The sequence below is a fragment of the Macrosteles quadrilineatus genome, unplaced genomic scaffold (genome assembly GCF_028750875.1).
Source record: "Macrosteles quadrilineatus isolate MER2022 unplaced genomic scaffold, UCM_ALF_1.0 Scaffold_1__1_contigs__length_201487025, whole genome shotgun sequence".
In the NCBI taxonomy this organism is placed as follows: Eukaryota; Metazoa; Arthropoda; class Insecta; order Hemiptera; family Cicadellidae; genus Macrosteles; species Macrosteles quadrilineatus.
In genome coordinates, this window is record NW_026542594.1 from 14,313,875 (window position 1) to 14,336,806 (window position 22,932).

The window sequence follows — 22,932 nt, forward strand, 5'->3', positions numbered from 1 at the left end:
TACCCCTAATGTGGTAATATCCTATGAACCGTTTAGGCTCCAGAGCTGTTTGAAAATTGGAACATTTTGTGTTGGTTTTTAAATTTCTCAAATTATTCTGTCATGACATATATTCATTTCATATGACCAGGCAAAGGTATTATATAAATCCAAAGTGTTAAAATTGCTGAATTGTTGATTTTTTATTTAGTTTACAGAAAGGTTACACGAACTGTTTCCGTTCATTTGTGAGCGTTCTAGCTTATTCATCTGGTCAATTAAAAAAAGGTTTAAAGAAAAAACAAATTAATTCGCTTAATTAGCTAATGAATAACCGAAGACCCGTTGATTTACATAAACCAATTAATAAAATCAATTACAACAATGCATCTTGGCCGATACGTAGCGTAGCTGACCACGGGGGTAGATGTCCGGGGGTAGATGTCCGGGGGTAGATGTCTGGGGGTATGTGTCCGGGGGTAGATGTCCGGGGGTAAATTTCCAGTCGCGGGCTGTTTCTCGACCGTGTATAGGCCCCGCTCCTCGTGACGTCAAAATGACGTAGGCGTTTTTTCATGGGGGTAAATATCCGGGGGTAGAATTCCGGCGACCAGCTGCATTAAACGCAAATATTAACATTTAGGGTAATTTTTAGGGTAACTCGAAGTAGATTTAGGGTAATTTTAGCCCGCCTTTAGGGTAAAATCGCAACAACGAGGTGGCAACACTGCAACCGTGACAGCGACAGCAGCTGGCTTCTGTTTGTTTTTGTTAGCTGTATTCCACGCACGATTGTTGATGTTGATACAGCTAGCATTTAGAACATAACCTCTATAGTAATAAAATATCTGCTTGCTGAGCTGCCTGCATTTGTATTTTACTGCCGGAATTCTTATAAAATCAACTCTGATCACCTCAATCGCAGATTATCTACAACGTTTGGAGATTTTCATAATTCAAAATGGTCCGATTTAAGCATCGGTAAGTCTAGCCTATTATTATGTCATTACCCTCGATGCTAGGCTATAATTTAATTTTACCTCTTCTAACTTCTAACTTAGGTCTAAATTGTATTCAGGCCTAAGTAAGTTGTTGTTTTGTAAAATGATTAGGCCTTCATTAATACCATGGATAAAACATACGTTTTATCTATGTTAATACAACAAACAAAATCAGTGAAAGTTATGATCAGTTTGGAATAAGATTGATTTATTGTAAAATTGTTTGTTATACTTAGGTGATATTTTTGTTTAGATATTTTACTGTGGAAGTAATACCTGGACATAAACCAAATTCCCACAGTTTCAAACTAAAGTCGCAAGACTTACATCAATGTTTATTAAATACTGTGCAAAAACTTCATGGAGATTATGGCATAGCAGCAGTGTTGGGAGGCTTCAAAGGTATTTACACGTTTTGATTACCTATTTAACCTAAATAAATTTAGGCTACTATTTTTGAGTTAGTCTTAGACATTATGGATCACTCTGGTGAGGATTTGATAATCTTTTCCAATGGCTAGGGCCTATAAAGCAATTAAACGAACGTATCAAATCCACAGTGTAGGCGGTAGACCCTAAATATTAGGACCCAGACCCCAGCCTAAGTTATTTGCACTTCCCGAATTCTGAAGTTGTGTAAATAAACATTTAAAAAAACCCGATAAAAAACTGGTTTGGCTGATTTTGAATAACATTTTAGTGTGACATGGTCCTTAACTCAAAACAAAATGGTACTTTTTTAACTCGGATTGCTGTAAACATGACGGTTCAAAAGTTAAGTATTGCAACTTAAATGATTTTTCCCATTAAAGTTTGAAATAATAGCCTGTAGAAAAAAGCTTGATCAACGCTGCTTTGTTATCCAGAATTGATAGTCTATTAAATTTAACCCAGTACATTTTTTAATCAAGGACATTAACTTATTTACTGGAAATGCACATGTCATCATCTACAGCAACAATATATGAAGAGTCTCTTGTTATTGCATAAATTAACCATATTAATATTAATATGTCTATGCAGTGGCGGTCCATGGGGCAATTAAGTTTAGCGTGACAGCGCGACTACCCCCCCCCCCCTAAATATCAAGATGGCCTTTGTTTTTTGCCTGACAATTTTTCGGCTTTACATTTTAACGGGTAGGAGGAAGCATCCACCCCCTAAAATTATTATTACTATCATTTGAGATGGGGAAGCCATCTATATACGTGCGTATTTTTACCCAAATATGAGTGATGAAGGATGAGTGTAGAATGGAGTGTGATACCTTGTGTAGCTTTTTTGCTAAGACCAGTTGTTTCATTAGTCAGGACCATTTTATGTTTGCCCATCAAAAGCCCAATGATAAAGGCCAGCCGGGCCCAGTTTTGAACCATCAGAAAGCACACTTTTTCTCAGTTGAATCCTGATGCCACCTCTGTGTTATGCATTGTTATCCTACTTACTTGCTAAAGAACCTGCTGATCTTAGTAACAAAACTGTCCTTTCAACACTAATCCATCCAACAATCATTATTCACTTGTCATTACCTTCAAATACGCACCCTGATACATCATAAAAATATGTCTACCTATACAATAGAACCTCTTTAATCCGAACCCCCGTAATCCGAACCCCTCATTGCTGTAGGCCTACTCTATACACAGTACAGTCAGTTCTTTATTGTATACTGTATATAATTTACAGTACTGTTTATTCATTATGTTTCCTACTGTATTAAATAAACACTGTATTTTACTTTATAAATCATTTTTTCACTTTTCCCAAAATAATTTTGATCAATTTTAGCCATGTTTTAGCTATTGTTATGTAAAAACAACAATATGTTCTGTAATCCGAACTATTCAATAGTCCGAACTACCCCTGGTCCCAATTACTTCGGATTAAAGAGGTTCTACTGTATCTCTATGCTTGACCTTTACATAACAAGGTCTTCATAAACTAGTGTAGCATAGATCTCATCATGAAACATATCTGCCTTGATTAATCCAATTGGATTTAGTAAATACTGTAGGAGCTATTATTCATTAATTAGTTCTCTCTTTTTTCAGCAAAATATTGTAATCCAGTTACTCGGCTGGGTGTCATAAGAGTAAGGCATGGCCCTCATCGGTTGGTTGCCAGCTGTTTACCAATAGTAAAAAGCATAAAAGATACTCCAGTTTCTATACGTACTCTCTATACTGGAGCATCTCTAAAACATTGTTTCAAATTTGCAGTGGTAAGAATGGGTTTCTTCCTTTAATAGCCTTAGTTACTAAAATCAGATCCTAATAAAATCAACCCTGATGAAAAAAAGATAAGAAAATTTCCAAGGGAGTTTCCTTATAATTTAATTTGATCTGACTTGAATGGGATTCAATTCCCAATCTCTATTGAAATCTCCTGGACAAGATCCTAGAAGTTCAGCCATTCATCTAACCTTACAATGTAAGCTACTGTATTAACAGTAGTTTACTGGTAAACCCAACGTCCTAATAGTTATTTTAGGCTTAGCTGCGTGACCTACATTGGAAGCGGTTTTTCCTAATCAGCCAGCCCAACCAGACCAGACCCGACTCTTATAACAGACTGAAAGCCGGGTAGACGCTCCTACACAGCAGCCAGCCATTCTCACGGTCTTTACTTACACTCTACAGTCACAAAGCACGAGAGCAGTGTTCAGCTATGGACAAGCAGAGTTATAGCCAAGCAAATTTGTTGTTTTTAATGAGGTTTGTTTTTAATGAAGTGTTTTTAAGCAGCTTAGTTGTTGTCATTTAGTGTTTTGTTAATGTTAATTGTTTTCGGTTTGGAAAATGGATTAGGAACCTTTTGATTGTTTACTGAAGACACCTACAAGAAAGTGGGTTCATAAGTTCAATGAAGACCATTCTCAAAGCAAATACTACACAACCTGCTTACCAATACATGATCATGCAGATAAATTTTTATCAAAGAATGACAAGCAAAATGTTTTACTACATCATGTCACACATAGAAGGGAATATATTGGATTGGATGTGATTTATACACATATTGGGGAGTAATTTCAGGACGTATAAGAGTCAGCAAAAACAAACAGACAAAATAAATAACCTCAACTATGCACCAACCTCAGTCAAAGTTTCTAAGCGACTGGGTCTGACGTGACGAAAAAACATACTATTTTGATTCATTTCCGGCCAGTTCAGACCTGTTCCTCCTTCCCGGCACTACAATCCATCTTTGCATTTAGGAAACTGCGTGATATATTAACAACTCAGGACATGAAACTAGCATATTAGGCATATATCCAGTCGTTACTTTCAATTGGCCTTATCGTATCGGGCGGAGCTTTTTCCACTGTTTTAGAACCTCTCTTTGTCCTTCAGAAGTTGTTAGTCAAAGTTTGTTACAATAAGCCATGCACAGAATGTCGGAATAACTACTTCCCATTTATGGAAGTCTTACTCAATTCCTCTAACATTTCAGAAGTTTTATATCATAACATTACCTCCCATTGTAATTCTAATCAATTGTTTCATTCTCCATCGATTTTTTTTTTAAATGCATCACTGGTTGGTTGATAGAGTTGGGTGTAGAAGAAACAGAACACCTAATCAAAGCAGAGTATATAGGCAGACTTGACCCTACTTTATTCATTCGTAATCATTAGTAAATTACTAACATTGAGCATACTTAACTATATTTGTGATGTGGAAAGCGAAAAGGGACGAAAAGGGAATTGAAGATGTAAAAGGTCGAAATAAATAATTTTGTTAGCCTCTGCACGGTCTGAGAAAAGGTACCTCTTGTTATTTCGCCATAACGACAAGAAGTCCCATTTCTAATAGGCCTATTCACTGTATAAACAGACTTTAGTCTAAAAAATGAATTGTCCTGTTTTCTAATGAAAATTTAGAGAAGTACAACAAAGTTCAGTTTACGGAGAACAAAATATCTCACAAATTTTGCGGTCCTGACAAGAGGTACCTTTTTTTAAGTTATGGAGAAATAACATAGCTGGCTGACATATACAGGTTCCTTTTCTAAAAATGTGATTTTTACTACATGCTTCGATAAAACAATTATTGAAATGAAAACTACTGTGAGTTAAGACAGAAAATGGTATTATCTCCAAAGACGACATTATAAGCTTTCTTTTGATACAGAAATCATTTCTTAAAAACAGAAAAAAAAACATTTTTCATGCGTATTTGAAGTTTTCAAGATAGTTTTTCTCAAAATGACCCTTTTCCATAACAAAATTTCAATGTCCTATAATTTTAATAAAAAAAAATCGTAGATGCATGGGACTTGCACCAGGTGATTCGGAATTTAATAAGGAATTCAAATATGCATAGTGGAACAAAGTTTATTGTTAAAAAAATTTTATGTGTTAAACTACTAAGTATTGGTGACAAAATTGCACCAACTTAGGTTTCCATGCCCTCACAGGTAGGGAGTAACCAACGATCACATAAGACCAATAGATGGAGCATGTTGGCCGCGACGTGAAGCCAATATTTTTCACTAATCTTAACTAAGATGGCGGCTGCCGGCTGTGATGAGCCCTAGTAGCACACGCAACTAATTAAATGTTACTTGATAGCAATGATATCTGTGACAATACGCCTTTGTATTACAAATATTTATGTTACTAACACAATGACCTTCAAAATACGCTTTTGATTTTTTTCTAGCGTTCACCGTTTCTTAGAAAAAGTTAGTTTACATAATTAACAACAAAAACTTTTTGGGCGAAAGAAAAATTCTGATGAGCTACAAATTTATTTATAACATATGTATCTACATCGTATTAAAGTTTGATAAAGTTCTGATGTTTGGTTTACACTGTACGAATTTTCAGTCACAAGATAGTTTCTGAAACTCTTTAGCCTATACAACTCCCCTTTATATTCTGACTGTCATATTAATTTTTATGAAAGAGCTCAAAGGTATTAATTTTTTAGATGAATACAAAGAATAAAACGAAGAACATTTATATGTAATCCGCGTTTTTCTAATTAGTTTAGTAACTTTTCTGTATAGCTCCAAACTTGAGTATCTAAACTGTATTACAAGGGAGGTTGCAGGCAAAATCTGCCCGCATGACGCAATGCGGCGCGGCGCGGCGGGTAGCCTTCATAGTACAATTTAAATTACAACCAAACTACACCGGTTAAAGATTTGAAAAAATATGATCCAAAAAAAAAAAAAAAAAACAGCCGATGAACTTTTTCATGTCATATTTAAAAACTCATTTAAAAGTACCTACTTTATTTGAAAATTTCAAATAGGAAATACTAGCTGTGTACCCGTTCTACGCACGGGGATCTTATAGTATCAGTTGAAACCTTCTTATATAAAGAACAGTTAGTTGGTTTGCATATTTTCAGATATGCTGGCCAAACTATTTATTATACATACCTTAATTTTATGTCATTTGTTGTTGTTCCGGATCGGTATGACAATCAATAAAAGGCTAAATTACCTGTTTCCGCCGGTCGATCCTAATGTATCCTATTACAGGAGATGCATTTCGGCAAAATTAAATCGCCATCATCAGTCCTAATATAAGGTCTTGAGCTTCCCCATTAGGTGCATCTTGGAGTTTTTGAAACACATACACGAACTGTACACTTATACATAACAAATAAAACATAAATACACGGTAGGCCTACTTTTATTTTTACTATGGACAAGTAGACGCGCGTCGGTCGTGTGCCGAGTCTTGACTGAAAATGCTCATTTAAAAAATGTAAGGTCAAGGTCTATTTCCCGGTTATCAAAACTCAAGAACAATTTTATGCACAAAGAATCTCTATTTTCATTTACTGTTACCCTACAAATTATTGCACTTGCGATTAATTAAATCCGTTATGTAAGGAAAAACGTTTTTAATCTTAATTGGTTTGGATTTGCTTTCAAAACGTGATCGGAAATGGTTGCGGTATTTGTAAACAACATTCAATGTAAACATATCAGTGACAGCTAGAAGAAATAATCTTGATTTGAACAGCTGTTCGTTATTTCATAGAAGAATATGTGCTAAACATTGGGAGAAAACTTTACAAAAAATCGCACAAAATTGGGTTTTTAAACGTCCGTCATTTTATTTACAAAGTGGTGACGCCATATTTTAATGGCTAAAGACAATCTCGCCAATCCAGTGAATGCATTAAAATGATTTGGAACTTGATAGGTACTCTCGTTTTTCAGGAGTAGGCCGCGTAAAATGGCTCTTGGGTCGTAACAGACTGGAAGACAGACAGAAATTTAGATGAGACTTGTTTCGGTTTCTCTAATGTATAACACGTAAAAATAACCTAAAAGTTTATGATTCTGAGCAATGTACAGACAAAACTCTAATTTTATTTATATAGATTAACTCTCAAGCTTTTAGCGAATTTCCCTATAGGGAAGTAGCTATTACCGTAGGTCTCATGGTAAGATTCAAGATTCAAGATTCAAAATAACTTTATTCATTTTTCATACATGTGTACATAGAATAGCGTCAATTTAAACATTTTTCTAACTTACTACATTATACAAAAATATTAGATGTTAATGATTTCACTGCAATATACATGAAATAGACCTAGAGATGAGTTTATATCATTACATTAATAAAAAAAACTCATCTAGAGAGTACAACGGTTTGGATAGCATTACATTTTTCAGTTTTTTCTTAAAAACATTAAAATCTTCTGTGGATTTTAAATCCACCGGAAGAGCATTATAGAATCTAATACCTGCATAGGAAGGTTTCTTTTCATATAATTTAAGATTGTGGCTTGTATAAGCAAATACTCTATTGTTTCTAGTATTATAACTATGGTTTTGTCCTAACGTTTCTATTCTATGAGAATTCTTTTTTATAAACAAAATAAGTTCAAAAATGTATAGACTATATACAGTCAAAAATTCCAATTCAGTAAATAGGTGTTTAACAGAATCATCCCAATTTAGCTTTAAAATTATTCTTATTGCTTGTTTTTGAAGGATAAGAAGTTCATCTAAATTTTCATTTGAGGTATTACCATATAAAACAATACCAAAAGCGATATGAGACTGTACAAGGGCATGATAAAGGGTCTTCATTGTAACCAAAGTGCTAAATTTAGAAACCTTCCTTAATGCAAATAAACCAGAAGCTAACTTTTTATAAATTGATAAAACATGATTATTCCAATTTAAGTTTTTGTCAATTATTAGGCCCAAGAATCTAGAATTATCCACCTCTTCCAACACGTGATCATTAAGAAATATTGTCAACTCAGGTGCAGGTCTAATTCTAGAGCAAGCTGTAAAAGTGATGAACTTAGTTTTATTAGGATTCAGTAGCAAGCATTTTTCGTTAAGAGCCTGTTCTAAGGTTGAAATCTGGTTAAAAGCGGAAACTTCGATTTCATCAAGAGTTTTACGTGATATCAGCAAATTTATATCATCTGCATACATTGTGATATTATCAAAAGGTGTGATGCTAGGTAAACCCTTAAGATAGCATAGAAAAAGTAATGGACCCAGAATAGAGCCTTGAGGGACTCCGAACTTAATATCTTTAATATTCGAATTACGGTGTATTAACTGATTGAAATGATTAATATGTTTAATTTCAACAAACTGTTTTCTGTTTTTTAAATAAGAGTCAAACCATGAAAAAGCCCTATTTTTTATTCCCAGTTTTTGAAGAATTACAAGTAGGCTTGAATGTGATACACTGTCAAAAGCTTTACTAAGATCCATAAAAATACCAATTGTTTTATTACCCTTATCCAAAGAATTTAAAGCTGACTCAATAAAATCAATGCTGGCAGTTATTACTGATTTCCCGGCCCTAAAACCATGCTGTTCTTTGTCTAACAGTTTGTTACACTCTAAAAATTCTGTTAACTGAATAGCCATAACTCGTTCATAAATTTTGGAAAAAACAGGAAGTAATGACAGTGGGCGATAATTTGAAACTTCTTTACAGTCATCTGCCTTAAATAGAGGTTTTACTTTAGAAATTTTTAACTTGTCCGGAAAAATACCTGATATAAAAGATGAATTTATTAAATGACACAACGGTAGTAACAGATAGGTTCTGGCATGTTTTATGATTGTTATAGGAATATCATCATAACCGGTTGAAAACTTATTATTGAAGGACATGATTACTTTTTCCAGCTGATGAGGCTCTATACTAGTTGGAACAAAAACTTTATCAGTATAATTAGGCAACGAAATGTTGGAAGAAGCTGCAACTTGATTCAACTTAGGAATTACATTTGTCTCAACTAGATTAATATAATGATCATTAAACATATTGCTAACTAAACAAGGATCTTTTATTTCTGATCCACCAGAGTTCAGTGCTATATTTGTTTCAATGTGCTTATTTTTAATATTAATTTCTTCTCCAATAATTTTCCAAGTAGTTTTACTAACATTTGAAGATTCTCTAATTTGTTTTTCGTAATGTTTAACTTTACTGTCAAAAATCTTTTTTTTATACTCCTTTTTCTTCTCCTTGACACTCCTACCTAAATTAGGATCATGAGATGACCTGCTTAGTTCAGTTAAATTTTTTAGCTCTGATTGCAACTCATACAAATCATAATTTATCCATTTGTTCTTATTTTTACAGGGTTTCCTACATTTTACTTTTGGAAAACATATATTAAAATAATATAAAAAAATATCTAGAAATACATCAAACTTAATTTCAACTGGGGCACAATATACATTTAACCAATTTTCTACAGACAACATGTTTGAAAATTTTGCTATATTTTGTTCTGTAAAACTTCTTTTATGCATCGTTATATACTCATTATCATTTCTAAAAGAATTTGCTAAATTTACTTCAATCATTTGTGCATCATGATCAGATAAACTAGAAATTAAACCTTCAGTTTTTATTACATTTGTGGGAATATTTGACATAAAATTATCAATACAAGTGGCAGTTGTAGAAGTTACTCTAGTTGGAAATTTTACAAGATACTTCATACCATAACTCTTTAATACATTCTTAAGTTCTAAGTGCTCCCTTGAATCCACCAAAACATTGATATTTATGTCCCCACCAATTATAATAAATTTACATCTTTTAATCAAAATGTTAATTAATGCATTTAGGCGTTTCAAAAATTCAAATGGATCTGATGAGGGTGAGCGATACAGACCAACTACAATAATTTTACAACCATTTAACTTATAACTAACAGCACAGAATTCAAAAATTTTATCTTCACCCAAACATGTATCAGATGTTGGCAAGACCACCGGCCTACCAGAGATACCCTCCTCGGAGAGAATCATTACACCCCCCTTTACCGTAGATTTTCTATTATAACAAGCACTTACAACATAATTATTAATTTTAAGGTATTTTAATTCATCTTCTTTGATATTATGTTCGGTGAGAATTATGATTCTAGGATTTATTTCATCTAATATAATTTGCAAAGGTTCAATGCGACTTATTAAATTTTCAATATTTTGATGAAAAACAGTGAAAGGTAAGTTATTTTTTGAGGTGGATTGAGTAGTATTAGTTATTTTTTTTGGAAAACTAGCTACCTTGTTCAAATAGGGTTTTTCCGATGTAACGCCGAGGAGTTTAAATCGGAGACCAGTGGTTTATTAGCAAAAGCAACACACCCAACAGCTTTTTGTACAATTTCACTCGGACTTTCTGAACAGATGACTTCACTTTTATCACAAACATTTGCACTTGAAAATGACGGTGTAGGTAGAGAAGGGAAGTCTGATGTGTGTTGTAGCCATCTGTTGTTGGTGTCTGGAGTCTGTGTCATAGGAGTAGACCATCCTTTCCAGTAAGAGGTTGATGAAGGGGTTGGTGGGTTCACTGTAGAAGGAGAATCAGTATCCAATTTAGGAGAGTTAGAAGTCGAGACTTGCGAACTGCTGGAGTTTGGGTCAGTGTGGATCAAGCTTTCAGTAGAGATGAGCTGTTGTAAGCGTTTGATGAATTCCAAATGAGGATACCCTTGAAATAGAACCCTTTTGGCCGAAGGCTGCTCGTATGTAACTATCTTTACCTGAGCATTTGTGTTCCTCTGGAATTTGACAATTCTCTTGGCAAACAGTTCTAGCTTGATGTTGTCACGAACACAGCCCATGGGGGAGCATATTAATTCTTTCAGTTTTTTTTTCTTGAAATCTTCCTCCATCTGCGTGAATGCTGTAAGGTAATCTTCATCCGTTGGCTTTAGATTGTACTGAGCCTTAGTCACTAAACCATAAACAACAGCAGAATCAGTAGGCATTTGACATGTAAGGTGGTGGCTGAGAAAATCTGATGGAGAAGGTCTTTTGAATTGCTTCCGAAAAACAACGGCAACTCCTGCCGACATATTTCTATGACTGTTTACATCTGCAGATATACAGTGTGCAAATGCAACATGTTTGTCACTTTTGTATTTCTTGATTTCCTCATCCATGTTTTGATTCAAGATCGTGATACTATCGTTGTGAGGTATAGCATACTGATGTTTTGTAATGCCCTGAGATGGTGTAGACACAAGTATGTTGATTTTTTGGCTCAAAAACTGTTTTCCAAGAAAGTTCAGATGAATACCAGATGGTTCATAACAGCGGGCAGGCAAACCAGTAAGATCCAAGAATTTAACACCAGGTAAAGTCTGTGAAAGTTCATGAATGTAAAGGTTAACTTCCATAATGTCTTCATAAATTTGGTGATTGAGAGCCAAGTCGCGTCTGAATGGTATACTGCCGATCAAGACATTGCAAGGTTTTAGGGATAAAATTGCGGGTTTCAAATGATTGAGAACTACTTGTTTCTGTCCATTGTAAGTATCATTCGCTCCAGCAATGAGTACCACATAATCAGATTTATTTTTTGCTATTGTTTTAGATTTACTCATTACTACATCCAAATATGCACCTGGCATTACGTTACTGCAAACTTGAAGAGACGAGTTTTTTTTCTTTATGAGATGATCCAAGTGTCTACCATGACTGTCACTTAGAACTGTCAGAGTTGGAGAATGTTGTTTAGTAGGGATTGGACCATTTCCAAATCCTTCTGGAGATGTGGCTTGTTGTATGTCCTCTTCAAGCGGTTTGAATTTGTTAGATGTAGGTAAGACAAATTTATTTGAATGATTTGGGCTTAGAACTGATCTTCTTTTTGGGGAATGTTGATTTGTAGGCTTTTGTATGTTCTTTGATTGTTTATTAAAAGAGTTGTTGGTTTGGCAGTTATTTCTTTCAAGCTTAGCTAAAAGATCTGTATTTACCTTTTCCAACATTTTACATTTTTCAGTCAACAGTTTGCAATTTGTTTCATTCTTTTTGCTAAACATCAAGCCGCAAACCAGGCTTTTGTCAAAATGTATGTGTTGGTTTTTGTGTAAAAGTAGCGCTAGTTGGGCTCTTTTTGTTATAATATCCTCAGGTGCAACATGAGGTATTATATTTTGAAAAAAATCAATACTGAATGAAGTGTTGCAGTTTGTCTCTACAAGATTCTTAGATAAAACATCTGTGGTCAAAAGCATGTGGATCCCACAGTCACCATTGTATCCTGTGTCCAACCCTTTATTTTGTTGAGTAACATTCATATTGATTATGGGAATGTCCTCATCAAGATTGAAAAATTTTGTGAATTTGCGGGAAAGGGTTTTTGCGTGAGCCGTGTTTTTGCTATTTATTGAGTCGAAGTGGTAGAAACATTTTTGGCACCTATTGTATACCAACAGGCTCCAGTGTGAGCCAGATCCACCGATCCTTTGAATAGCTGGGGAGTCATTTAGAGGAATAAATATGATTTTTTTATTCACAAGATCTAGTGACTGTAAAATATGTTCGTACTCGACCAAGGTTTTTACTGCAATTGTAACTACAGGATTCAGGAAGTGAACATCTTTTAAGTTCATTTTGTTATTCAACAAATCAAAGTAACTTTGTACTACGTCATCAGTCACCCATTTGGATTCAAGCAGAGATTTACACACATTCTCTTCTGCACTAACTTGGCTAATAGGTGGTTTTAACTGACTTTGATTGTTTTGTGCATCATAGGGTATATTATTATTGTTTAAAGGGGGATGGCTGGTCAAAGGTGTTTTGTCAGTGTCAGAAACTTTTGGAGTGGTCTGAGGAATAACTGGCGAGAACTGGATGATTTCAAGAGTGGAGTTTTCTGGAATATTTTGAGAACTTCCCATACTTGAAATTGAGTTATTTTCATCAGAAGACTCCTCTTGTATGCAACTTTTTTTATTTTTATGTGATTTTGAATTTATGGAAAAGTCAAAATCGTCAATGTTAACTTTAAGCTTTTTAGCAGCTATATAGCCTATTAGCTGTTTTTTTGTTTGAATAACTTTTCCCCCAGGAGAAATAAAATTAACATCTATTTTTCCTTTTGTTTGACCCTTTTTCCTTACTGAATATTCCTTTCTCCATCCTTTTGGAGCCCCTGTTTTCTCGTTATTTGTATTTTCCATAGTTGCAGACTAAAAGCATTTATTTAAGATTATTTAATTCAAACTATTCAATCTACAATCTATTCATTATAAAATAGCAGCTACTCAGTTCACCACTAATAAATTCAAGTCCAATTTATTATAATAGTAGATAAAGTGATAATAAAAATACAATAATAAAAACAATATCTATATAAATTGTTCTCAACATAAAGCAGTGTGAGGTAGATGCAAAACCAAAAGTAAACAAATCAGTAAGCTGATGTCAGCTAGCAGCTGATTGAAGTGAACAGCTGATAACAAACAAGTGGGCTGTGGTTGTCTGTCAGTAAGCTTGTCAGTGTATCAATTCGTGCTTACTCCTGCTCTATCAAACGTTAGCATTCCTCATTATCTCTCACAGTAAAATTATTGTTAACAAAGTTATCAAAATAAAATAGCCATCCAATATGTTTGTTTCAATATATAATCACAGCAAATGTCCAACTTTATCTGTTTCAATTAAAAATCATAAATATCTTCATACAAAATCTTCAAGTTACATCCTGTTATTCCAGTAGGCCTATTCCATGCTATGTAAGTAGAAGTTTCAAGAATGAAATGTAGTTTAAAATTTATTTTAGTTAAGAAATTAGATGTTTGAAATATTAACTATACTGTTTTAAACATTCTAAAACACTTTTTAACTTGTAAGACGCATTAAAATTACTGAAAATAAGACAAATCTAAGAGTGATTAAAAGCACTGTTACTAATTTAAGCTAGCAGACGATCTGTGTTCCAGAAGACCTAGGCCCGGGACCGATTTACTTTTTCATTTTGATGTCCCCAGAGGCCAAAAACACCATTCGTTCAAATTTTTATATATTTATATATATATCTATATATATAGATATATATATATATATATAGGTATATATATGTGTCCATCCGCACGATAACTTGAGTAATTTTTGTCCGATTTTGATAAAATTTGGTTTGAAGGTGTAAGGCGGGACAAACTTGAATTAGTTCGCGAACCAGCATGATCAGACCATGGGAACGGGGTTTTACGGGGGGTTTTATGGGGTAAAAATGGGGTTTTCTCATTTTTTACCCTTAAAACACCAAATTTATCCATTTTTCTCCGGACCTTTTTAAAGAGCTTAAAAAAACAAATAATTTAGTGTATCAAAGTGTTTTTGTACAGTGATTGGTTACAGTGAAAATTCAAAAAATGTTTAATTTAAAATTCCCATGTTATTCTTATGGAGAATATTATAATATGTTGTAGTTGGCTTGTTTATGGATATATTTTGATCAAACTTGGCAGATTTATTTATTTCATACTAAGCTATTGATATTTTAATAAAAAACACACTTTATTAGTTTCCCTGTAGCAGCTAACCTAGGTACTCGTTAAACATAAATGTTAATTTAATAGATTAATTGAAAATCGATCCAGGCAAATGGAAATTCGCTAAGTCGGCAGGTTTGCTGCAGCGGGGGTATTTATTAGAACCAACAGTGTCATAGACTTAGTTTTGGTGCCGTTTTCATCGACATCTAGCGCTTCTAACCTAATGTAAGAGGGCGGACCTGGCTTCACCTGCTTTAATGTTAGTAAGATAGGCGTGCTCCATCTATTGGTCTTATGTGATCGTTGGGAAAGTAACAGACAAATTAAGATTTTTTCTAAATATTTGTATTTGCTTACATACAATATCCATAAGAGCACTAAACATAATTTTATAACAAAGTTATTATCATTTTCAGAATCCTCATTAAATTTGCAATAGTAATAGTACAAATCCATTAAAATAAAACATATGTATTATAAATTCCTAAATTCCTCATTCTGCAATGGAATTTAGAATTTGTGATTTTTTTTTTTAATATTGAATAACTTTAGCCATAGTTTTTCTATCCTAAACTGGACTGTAGAGAATGTCAAATATTACTAAAATCTTCTTCAACTAATAATCTTTAAAATCATGTATAAAAACCTACTGTTTTTTTTTATTTGTTATTCTTAAATTTGAGAGCTTCTCTTGAAAAACACGGAATGGCCAAAATCGCATCCCTTTAAAATAACATGTATTTGCTTAAATAATATGGCAATAGTGTATCTGCATTAAAAATTATGTTTTTGCATTAAAGAAACAGTGGGTTTTTATACATAATTTTAAAGTTAGTTGAAGAAGTTTTTGAATAATATGACACTCTCTACTGTCCAGGTTAGCGTAGTAAAAACTAAGGCTAAAGTTGTATACAAGAGGTTAAGTTACCTTGATTCTGTCCAAGTAATCCTTTAATTCATCGTTAGTGCGACCGGTTTCGATGTCTATGATGGCATCATTGTCAAGCTACACATAAAATCGCTCTTAAGAGGTCGTCATGAGTCTTGAAAAACACGTAACACATAACACGTACACAAACAAAAGACGATAAAATGCATGGCCACAGAACTAATTTACAACTCGGCGGCGGGTACAGGGTGTAGGTCTAGACTCTCAGGAGCAATTTTACGTCTAGCTTGACAGTGATGCCATCATAGACATCGAAACCGGTCGCACTAATGACGACTTAACCCTTCCCGGACGGGTGACGGATATATCCTCCTAAGTCTTTGGCGATAAAGGACAGGTGGCGGATATATCCGCTTTTGGTTTTTGATGTTCCGGACGGGAAGTGGATATATCCGTCTTCTCTTCAGACATGTCTTCTCTTCGTCAGGTGCTTGAGCAGTACCAGATGTTTCGCGGTACCAAGGCGCCACTTTCGTGCTCTCTCCATGGCTGCGCTCTCTCCCTCACTCCCCCTCTCTCCCGCGCCTACCTCTCTCCCGCGCCTACCCCTCTCCCGCATCTCCCCCTCTCCCGCGCACCACCCACCTCTCCTACGCTCCCCCCTTGACGTTTCGCGCTCAACACTACGTTGTCTTTATTTATTGTTTACGTATTGTTCTTTATATATTGCCTAACATTGTCATGGTCATATCTTCAAAGACGGGTGGCGGATATATCCGCTGCTTTTCTACTCACCAGCGGACGGGTAGCGGATATATCCGCATAATTAAAAACAAGTAAAAGATTATTTTGACAGTATGAAGTGTTCCATTGTGTTTATTTTATGTATACTTGTAAAACAAAACACAAATAAGGAAAATAAATTTTTATTTTTTCCTATAATATTTTCCCATTCTACGTCACGATTTCGCCCATCTGGGAAGGGTTAAAGGATTACTTGGACAGAATCAAGGTAACTTAACCTCTCGTATACAATTCATGAAGTAATCCGGAAGGCAATACACAAGATAAAGTATGGCTAAGGTTATTAAATATTTCTCAAAAATCACAAATTCTAAATTCCATTGCAGAATAAGGACTTATACAGATGTTTTCTTTTAATGTATTTGTACTATTACTATTGCAAATTTAATGAGGATTCTGAAAATGACAATAACTTTGTTATAAAAAACAATGTTCAGTGCTCTTATGGCCATTTTATGTAAGCAAATATTTAAAAAAATCTTAATTTGTCTGTTACTACCCTTACCCTACCTGTGAGGGTACGGGAAACCTAAATTGGTGCCATTTTGTCACCAATACTTAGTAATTTTACATATAACATTTGTTAACACTAACTTCGTTCCACCCTTTATATATAACTAAAAATCTAAAATTCCCTTTTCTTTTTCCACATCACATTTATGTCCATGCCCTCTGCCTTGCATCATTCTCTCAAATTGCCCATTTCACTCATTTAGCTTCAGAATCATTGCCGGTACTTTACAAATGATTATTACATTTATTTTTTTAAATTCTCTAAATATTTATTTATATTCTTGTTTTTTCAACAAACGCGTAAGTCACTGGTAGCGACTGAGCCTATGCACATGTTTCCAGCCCATGTAGGCTTATTTCCTAAAGGCTTATTTAAAATCGCTTTCTATGAAACCTACTGTTCTTTGTCATTATTATTAAGTTTACATGTATTTTTATTATTATTTTATTTTATGCAATTAGTAAGTAAGATGTCTGTTTCACTGAAAGTGTATATTTATATTTTCTACTGTTCTATTGTGTGTTACCCTTGCAAAGTGAATTTTAGTATTCTATGCTATTCATGAAAACCCGATATATCAGTCTTTAGGGCTTTAAGGGTTAACATTATTTTTGTAAGCTCTCAAAATAAACAATTGAACATGATTTTTTTTAAATTTGGTAAGTAGCCATTGGTATAACTTTAGGGAATAAAAAATATAAAAATTGACAATTTGTTTTATAGAGACATTTCACTTGTTGGATGATGTATACATTAAACAGATTTCATCTTAAAATGATTTAGCAATAAGTTTATAATTTTAACCACAAATTTGTGTATTCTCCAGAAACACCAAAAACAAGCATTGATGAAGATGTGGAACTCTTTGGCCAATGAAGGAATGAGGCAGATGGTCAAAAACAGTATTATGGACCTTTCAGTGTTTAGAGAGTTAGAAACAAATATTGAAATACCTGCAGAATTCAGAGGTGAACAAGAACCAGTCATATAAGGGAGAAGATAATTGTTCCAAGTTGTTCCAGTTCAGAGTAATGTAACAAAGATGTCAACACTGTGTAGAAAATTGTATGTATCAAAATGTTTAGTATTTGACCTTCGTATACGGTTAATAACTTTCTGATTACTAGCCGATCACTGTAATTAAAATATCTCCCTTTGTACCCTATCCAAAAACATATTACCCCTTGGGAGAAGACATTCTTTAGACTGGTTGTTGAATGAACTTTGTATATATGAAGAGACACAACTGCTAAACTATTTTATGTCTTGGCTTGTTTTTTTCATGAAGTCAATGTAGGTTCTTGTGTTTTATTATTGGTGTTTGTTGTGATAAGCCCACTGCAACCAATATGAAATAGGTAGACCTTACCATGAACCTGTTTCGTGTAGTGATTTCTGGTTTAAGTTCCTTATTGGCTACTTAATATGATCTTTAGGGTATTTATTTGCTGTACAAACTGTATACTTGGTTGTTTAATACATACAGGGTGTGGAAAAAAAGCTATCTATTTTATGCAGTGCACTGTTCAGCGACAGGTATTCTTTGAGTGGTTGGGCTAGGCTTGTCGGGAAGCCTACACGATGTCATTATCTGTAGTCATTTAGCAGTGGTCACCTGAGCAACGCACGTTTGTTATCGAGTCGAATTAAAAACTTAACGATTCAATCATTGCAACTCAGCGGCAGATCCGTGCATTCTTTTAACTAGGGCGACTTGAATTCTGTCAAGTAGCACAATCATCTGGTGGGTTACCAACTTTAGAACAACAGCTTCTGCGTTCAAAAAGAAGCTGACAAGCCGTCCAAAGCAGATCGGACGCCACACACACATTACACACATTACACACATGTTACACTAATTTTGAGGATCAATCTTCTAATCACTACTTATTAATTTTTTATTTATCTGTTTAATATTATTGACTATCCGTACGGAACCTCTCCATGTCGACCTAATTTAAAGAATGCATGGAAATGCCGCTGAGTTGCAATGACTGAATAATTACTTTTTTTAAACGACTCGACAACAAATGCACGTTGCTCAGGTGACCACTGCTAAATGACTACAGATAATGACATCGTGTAGGCTTTCCAACGAGCCTACCCCAACCGCTCTCAGACAACCTGTTGCTGAACAGTGCGCTGGAGAAAATAGATTAATTATTTTGCTTCACCCTGTATGTACACAATAGTATTTTTATGTGATTGTAAAATGCATTTATTGGATTTATTGATCTTGGCACTTTAATACATTGTTCTTAGCAGATTTTTATTTATTTAACACCTTTTTATGTCCTCAAAAAATAAATTGTTGTAATTTTAAATTTAATCTCAAATTTTAAAACCATTTTTAAATATTGTAGTCAAAGTCTTTTGTTTAATTGCTATGTGAGATGTTTTTACTGGCCCACGGTTAGTACAGTTCGGCCAAAATTTCTGTAAGCGCGACCAGATCTGGTTGGGTCTAGGGGAGGGGGCTGGTGGGGGGACCTTTGTAAAAACATTTGTGTCTTGCTTTTCACTCACCCCTACCTCCAGCACTTTCAATAACCGTTACCTGTATGTTTTAGTTCAGCTAGTAGCGACCCGTCTGCGCCCACAGAAGTTTTGGCCGAACTGTATGTGATGGGCTATGGGCCTAAGAGGTAGTTACGCCCCCACCCCACGACAATGAGATGAGGCTCATTGTGTTTATTTTTGATTGTTAATAAAATTACCCGCATAGTAAAGTAAAAAACGTAAACCATAAAATAAATATAAGATAAGTTTAACTTTTCCTTATATATACACTTATATTACCAAGAGTGCGTTCTTAAAAGTAAAATAATAATAATAATCTTTATTATTATTATTATATTATATTATTATATTATTATTATTATTGGCTTGGATCCTCATTCCTTGAATTGGTTTAGGTTCAGATTACTCATTTGGCCAAAAAACAATAGAATTATAAATCATAAATCAGAATTGAAACCAGTAAAATTTGGTGTACCTCAGGGATCTGTGCTGGGGCCACTCTTGTTTTTATGTAAAAGGGGCTTAGCTGTAAAAAAGTTTGAATTAAACATTTTTTTTAACATTTAACACCTTAAAATGACTGATTTTTCCCAACATTTTTTTGGCAAACTCGTTAATAATGTCATCAAAGTTCATTTTTAGGGTTTTATCACCTTCCGTACACATAATCGTTAGGCCTAAATTTTTAATGACTGTGAAAACTACTTATTTTAGGAACTACTGTTCAAAAGTTTTTTTTCCGCCCTCTTTCTTTACTCACTGCCACTTGGTTTTTTGCTCATTTCACAGAAAAGGGTGTGATATTACAATGTAAAATAACATTTGTCGAACGTAAATAACATCATAAGCAAAAGCACGGCACTATCTTTATTTGCCAACCAAGTGATAATATGTTTCTCACCTGATTTGACAAAAGCAACTGACATTAATGAGCAATGAAAAAATGGCATAACAAAATAATAGTCTACAAATAAAGCCAGAGGATTATAGTTAATGATAATATGCAAACCGTGGCAGTATGATTGAGAACTGAAGTTAGGAGGAATCTACTGCCGCGCTATCGAAGATATTTCCCAAATAGTGTCTGTTGCTTGCGCTTTCAACACAACAAAAAAACTTCTGCCCCGGGGCCATTTGTAGGCCTAACCGCGGTACTAGCTAAACACACCGCTGTATCATCTGAAAAAGTTGTTACACTACCTTGAAAGCTGGGATTGCAAAGATTATTTGCAGTCTACAATAATATTACAGTAAAAATAGGGAAAAATTCCATAAACCCCAAAACATTAGCTAAAGCAAGTAATTTGGTATAGATGTGGGTGTACCTTCCTTTTGAACATAGGTACGGTACTAAAAGGAGAGAAATTACAACATACTTTAACTAGAGAAATTGAAGACATCATTGATCCATTTAAGAATAAAGTACCTGGGGACCGAGCTTTGCTCGGGGAAAATCATTAGTTTACTCTGAAAGCAGTTTAGTATTGCAGATACATTAATCCACTCCCAAACTCCACACTGCTCACCTTCACTACTTCCTTCACCACTCCCTACGTCGTGGACCTGTTTGCCCTCCTTCCCTATACCATTTTAGAATTGCAGATACATAAATGCCACAGACAGTTCCCACACTCTGCACTGCTAGCCTTACTACTTCCTTCACCATTTCCTACGTCATGGACCTGTTTTCCTCCCTTCTCATAGCATTTTAGGATTGTAAATACCTTAATCTAATCGTCATTAACAGTTCCCACACTCCGGACTGCTTGCCTTTACTACTTTCTTCACCACTTCCTACATCACGGACCTGTTTCCCTCCCTTCCCATACCATTTTAGGATTGTAGATACCTTAATCTAATAGTCATAAATAGTTCCCACACTCCAGACTACCATACTTGAATTTACTACTTCCTTCACCACTTCCTCTGTCCCGGGCCTATTTCCCTCCCTTCCCATTGCAGATACCGTACCTTAATCTAATCGTCATAAACAGTTCCCACACTCCGGATTGCTCATCTTTACTACTTCCTTTACCCCTTTCCCACGTCGCGGACCTGTTTCCCTCCCTTCCCACGGCATTTTCCTTAATCTAATCGTCAGTAACAGTTCCCATACTCCGGACTGCTTGCCTTTACTATACTCTGTCTGAATTTAATGTGCGGTTGAAGGACAGATTTGTTTTCCCCTGTTTTCTCCCTGGCCCCTGCCACCACAACATATTAGCCTACAGCTGATTCATACTGTTCATAAATTTTTTACAACAGTTGTCACTTTGTTTACATTTTAGTAGTAAACAACATTGTGATTATTCTGATGGTATTTTGTGCAGTTTAATATTATTCAGTCTGTGTTTAATTGATTAGTGTTAATTAGAAATGGCCAAAAGGTGCCAAGACATTACAACTCAATCAAAAAATACAATTTTTATTGTGTACAGTTATTTAAAAAATAACAAAACAAGTTTAATGAAATTACTCCATTGATCATCATGACCTATAGGTACATATTAACACGTTGACTGCGCGCGCCGACTTTACAGGCCCTCCCCAGTGGCGGGCGAAGCCCCGGCGCGCAACCGAATCAGCGAACGCAATTGGCATTCAAATATTTCAGTCTGACGAATCACAAAAGAGCAGTGGTGACTGTGCTGCGTTACCCCGAGAGTGGATGTAGTTCACTGAAACACCCAAAGGTAGCAGCACTGCACGGATCCGTATCCAGTGTCTTTGTAATGTGGGTTGAAGAGAAAAAATCCCCGAAACCGGGACAAAAGCATTGCCAGACAGGATTTTACGGGAAATTTTAGTACCAACCTACACCAAAGTAAAGCTCGCATTCTAAGCTGGCAGGCTGGCAACGATTATAACGTCTCCGTCCGAGGCTAAGCTCAAACTGACTCAATATATTTCTGTTGGTCTGGTGCCGACTTTAGTCGGCGTGCGCCACCTGGGAGCGCTGGCGACGCCGACTAAAATCGGCACGCGCAGTCAACGTGTTAAAGGCAAAGTACTCGCTCATTTACTCACTCAGCACGAATGCTCCTACTTGTCATTTACCTAGCGAGTTTAATGTTGAACACTGATTATTCAGGCATAAACAGGATAACCCAATGGTTTTCTTCCTGCTCCTTCCTGATTCCTTAGGGCTCCGCTAGAGACCTTGACAAAGTTCCCATTACCGACGGTATTAAAATAATAACTAAATAAGAAGTGAAGAATCACTTTAGAATTTTGAAATCAGTTCACCACGATACTGTATTAACTAATTTAATAATGTATAGTTACATTACTAGAACTGAAATTGTATTTAAAACAATCCATCAAAAGCATAAAGCATAAATGTTTGTCCAGCATTATGTATATTACCTATATTACATTATAACAAAACTTCTAGTTAAATAAAAATTAATACGTAGATTATTTATTGTTAAAATAAATCTTCTAGTTTTATTATGTATGTAG

General features: G+C 34.8%; 1 protein-coding gene across 1 annotated transcript; it reads left to right on the forward strand.

Moving 5' to 3' along the window:
* Positions 1-802: 802 nt before the first annotated feature.
* On the forward strand, positions 803-19,216 carry LOC128983008 (ribonuclease P/MRP protein subunit POP5). Its single transcript, XM_054402126.1, has 4 exons — positions 803-960; positions 1,234-1,382; positions 3,032-3,201; positions 17,777-19,216. The coding sequence occupies exons 1-4, from the start codon at positions 941-943 to the stop codon at positions 17,939-17,941; spliced, it is 504 nt and encodes a 167-aa protein (XP_054258101.1). The 5' UTR covers positions 803-940; the 3' UTR covers positions 17,942-19,216.
* The last annotated feature ends 3,716 nt before the right edge of the window (positions 19,217-22,932 follow it).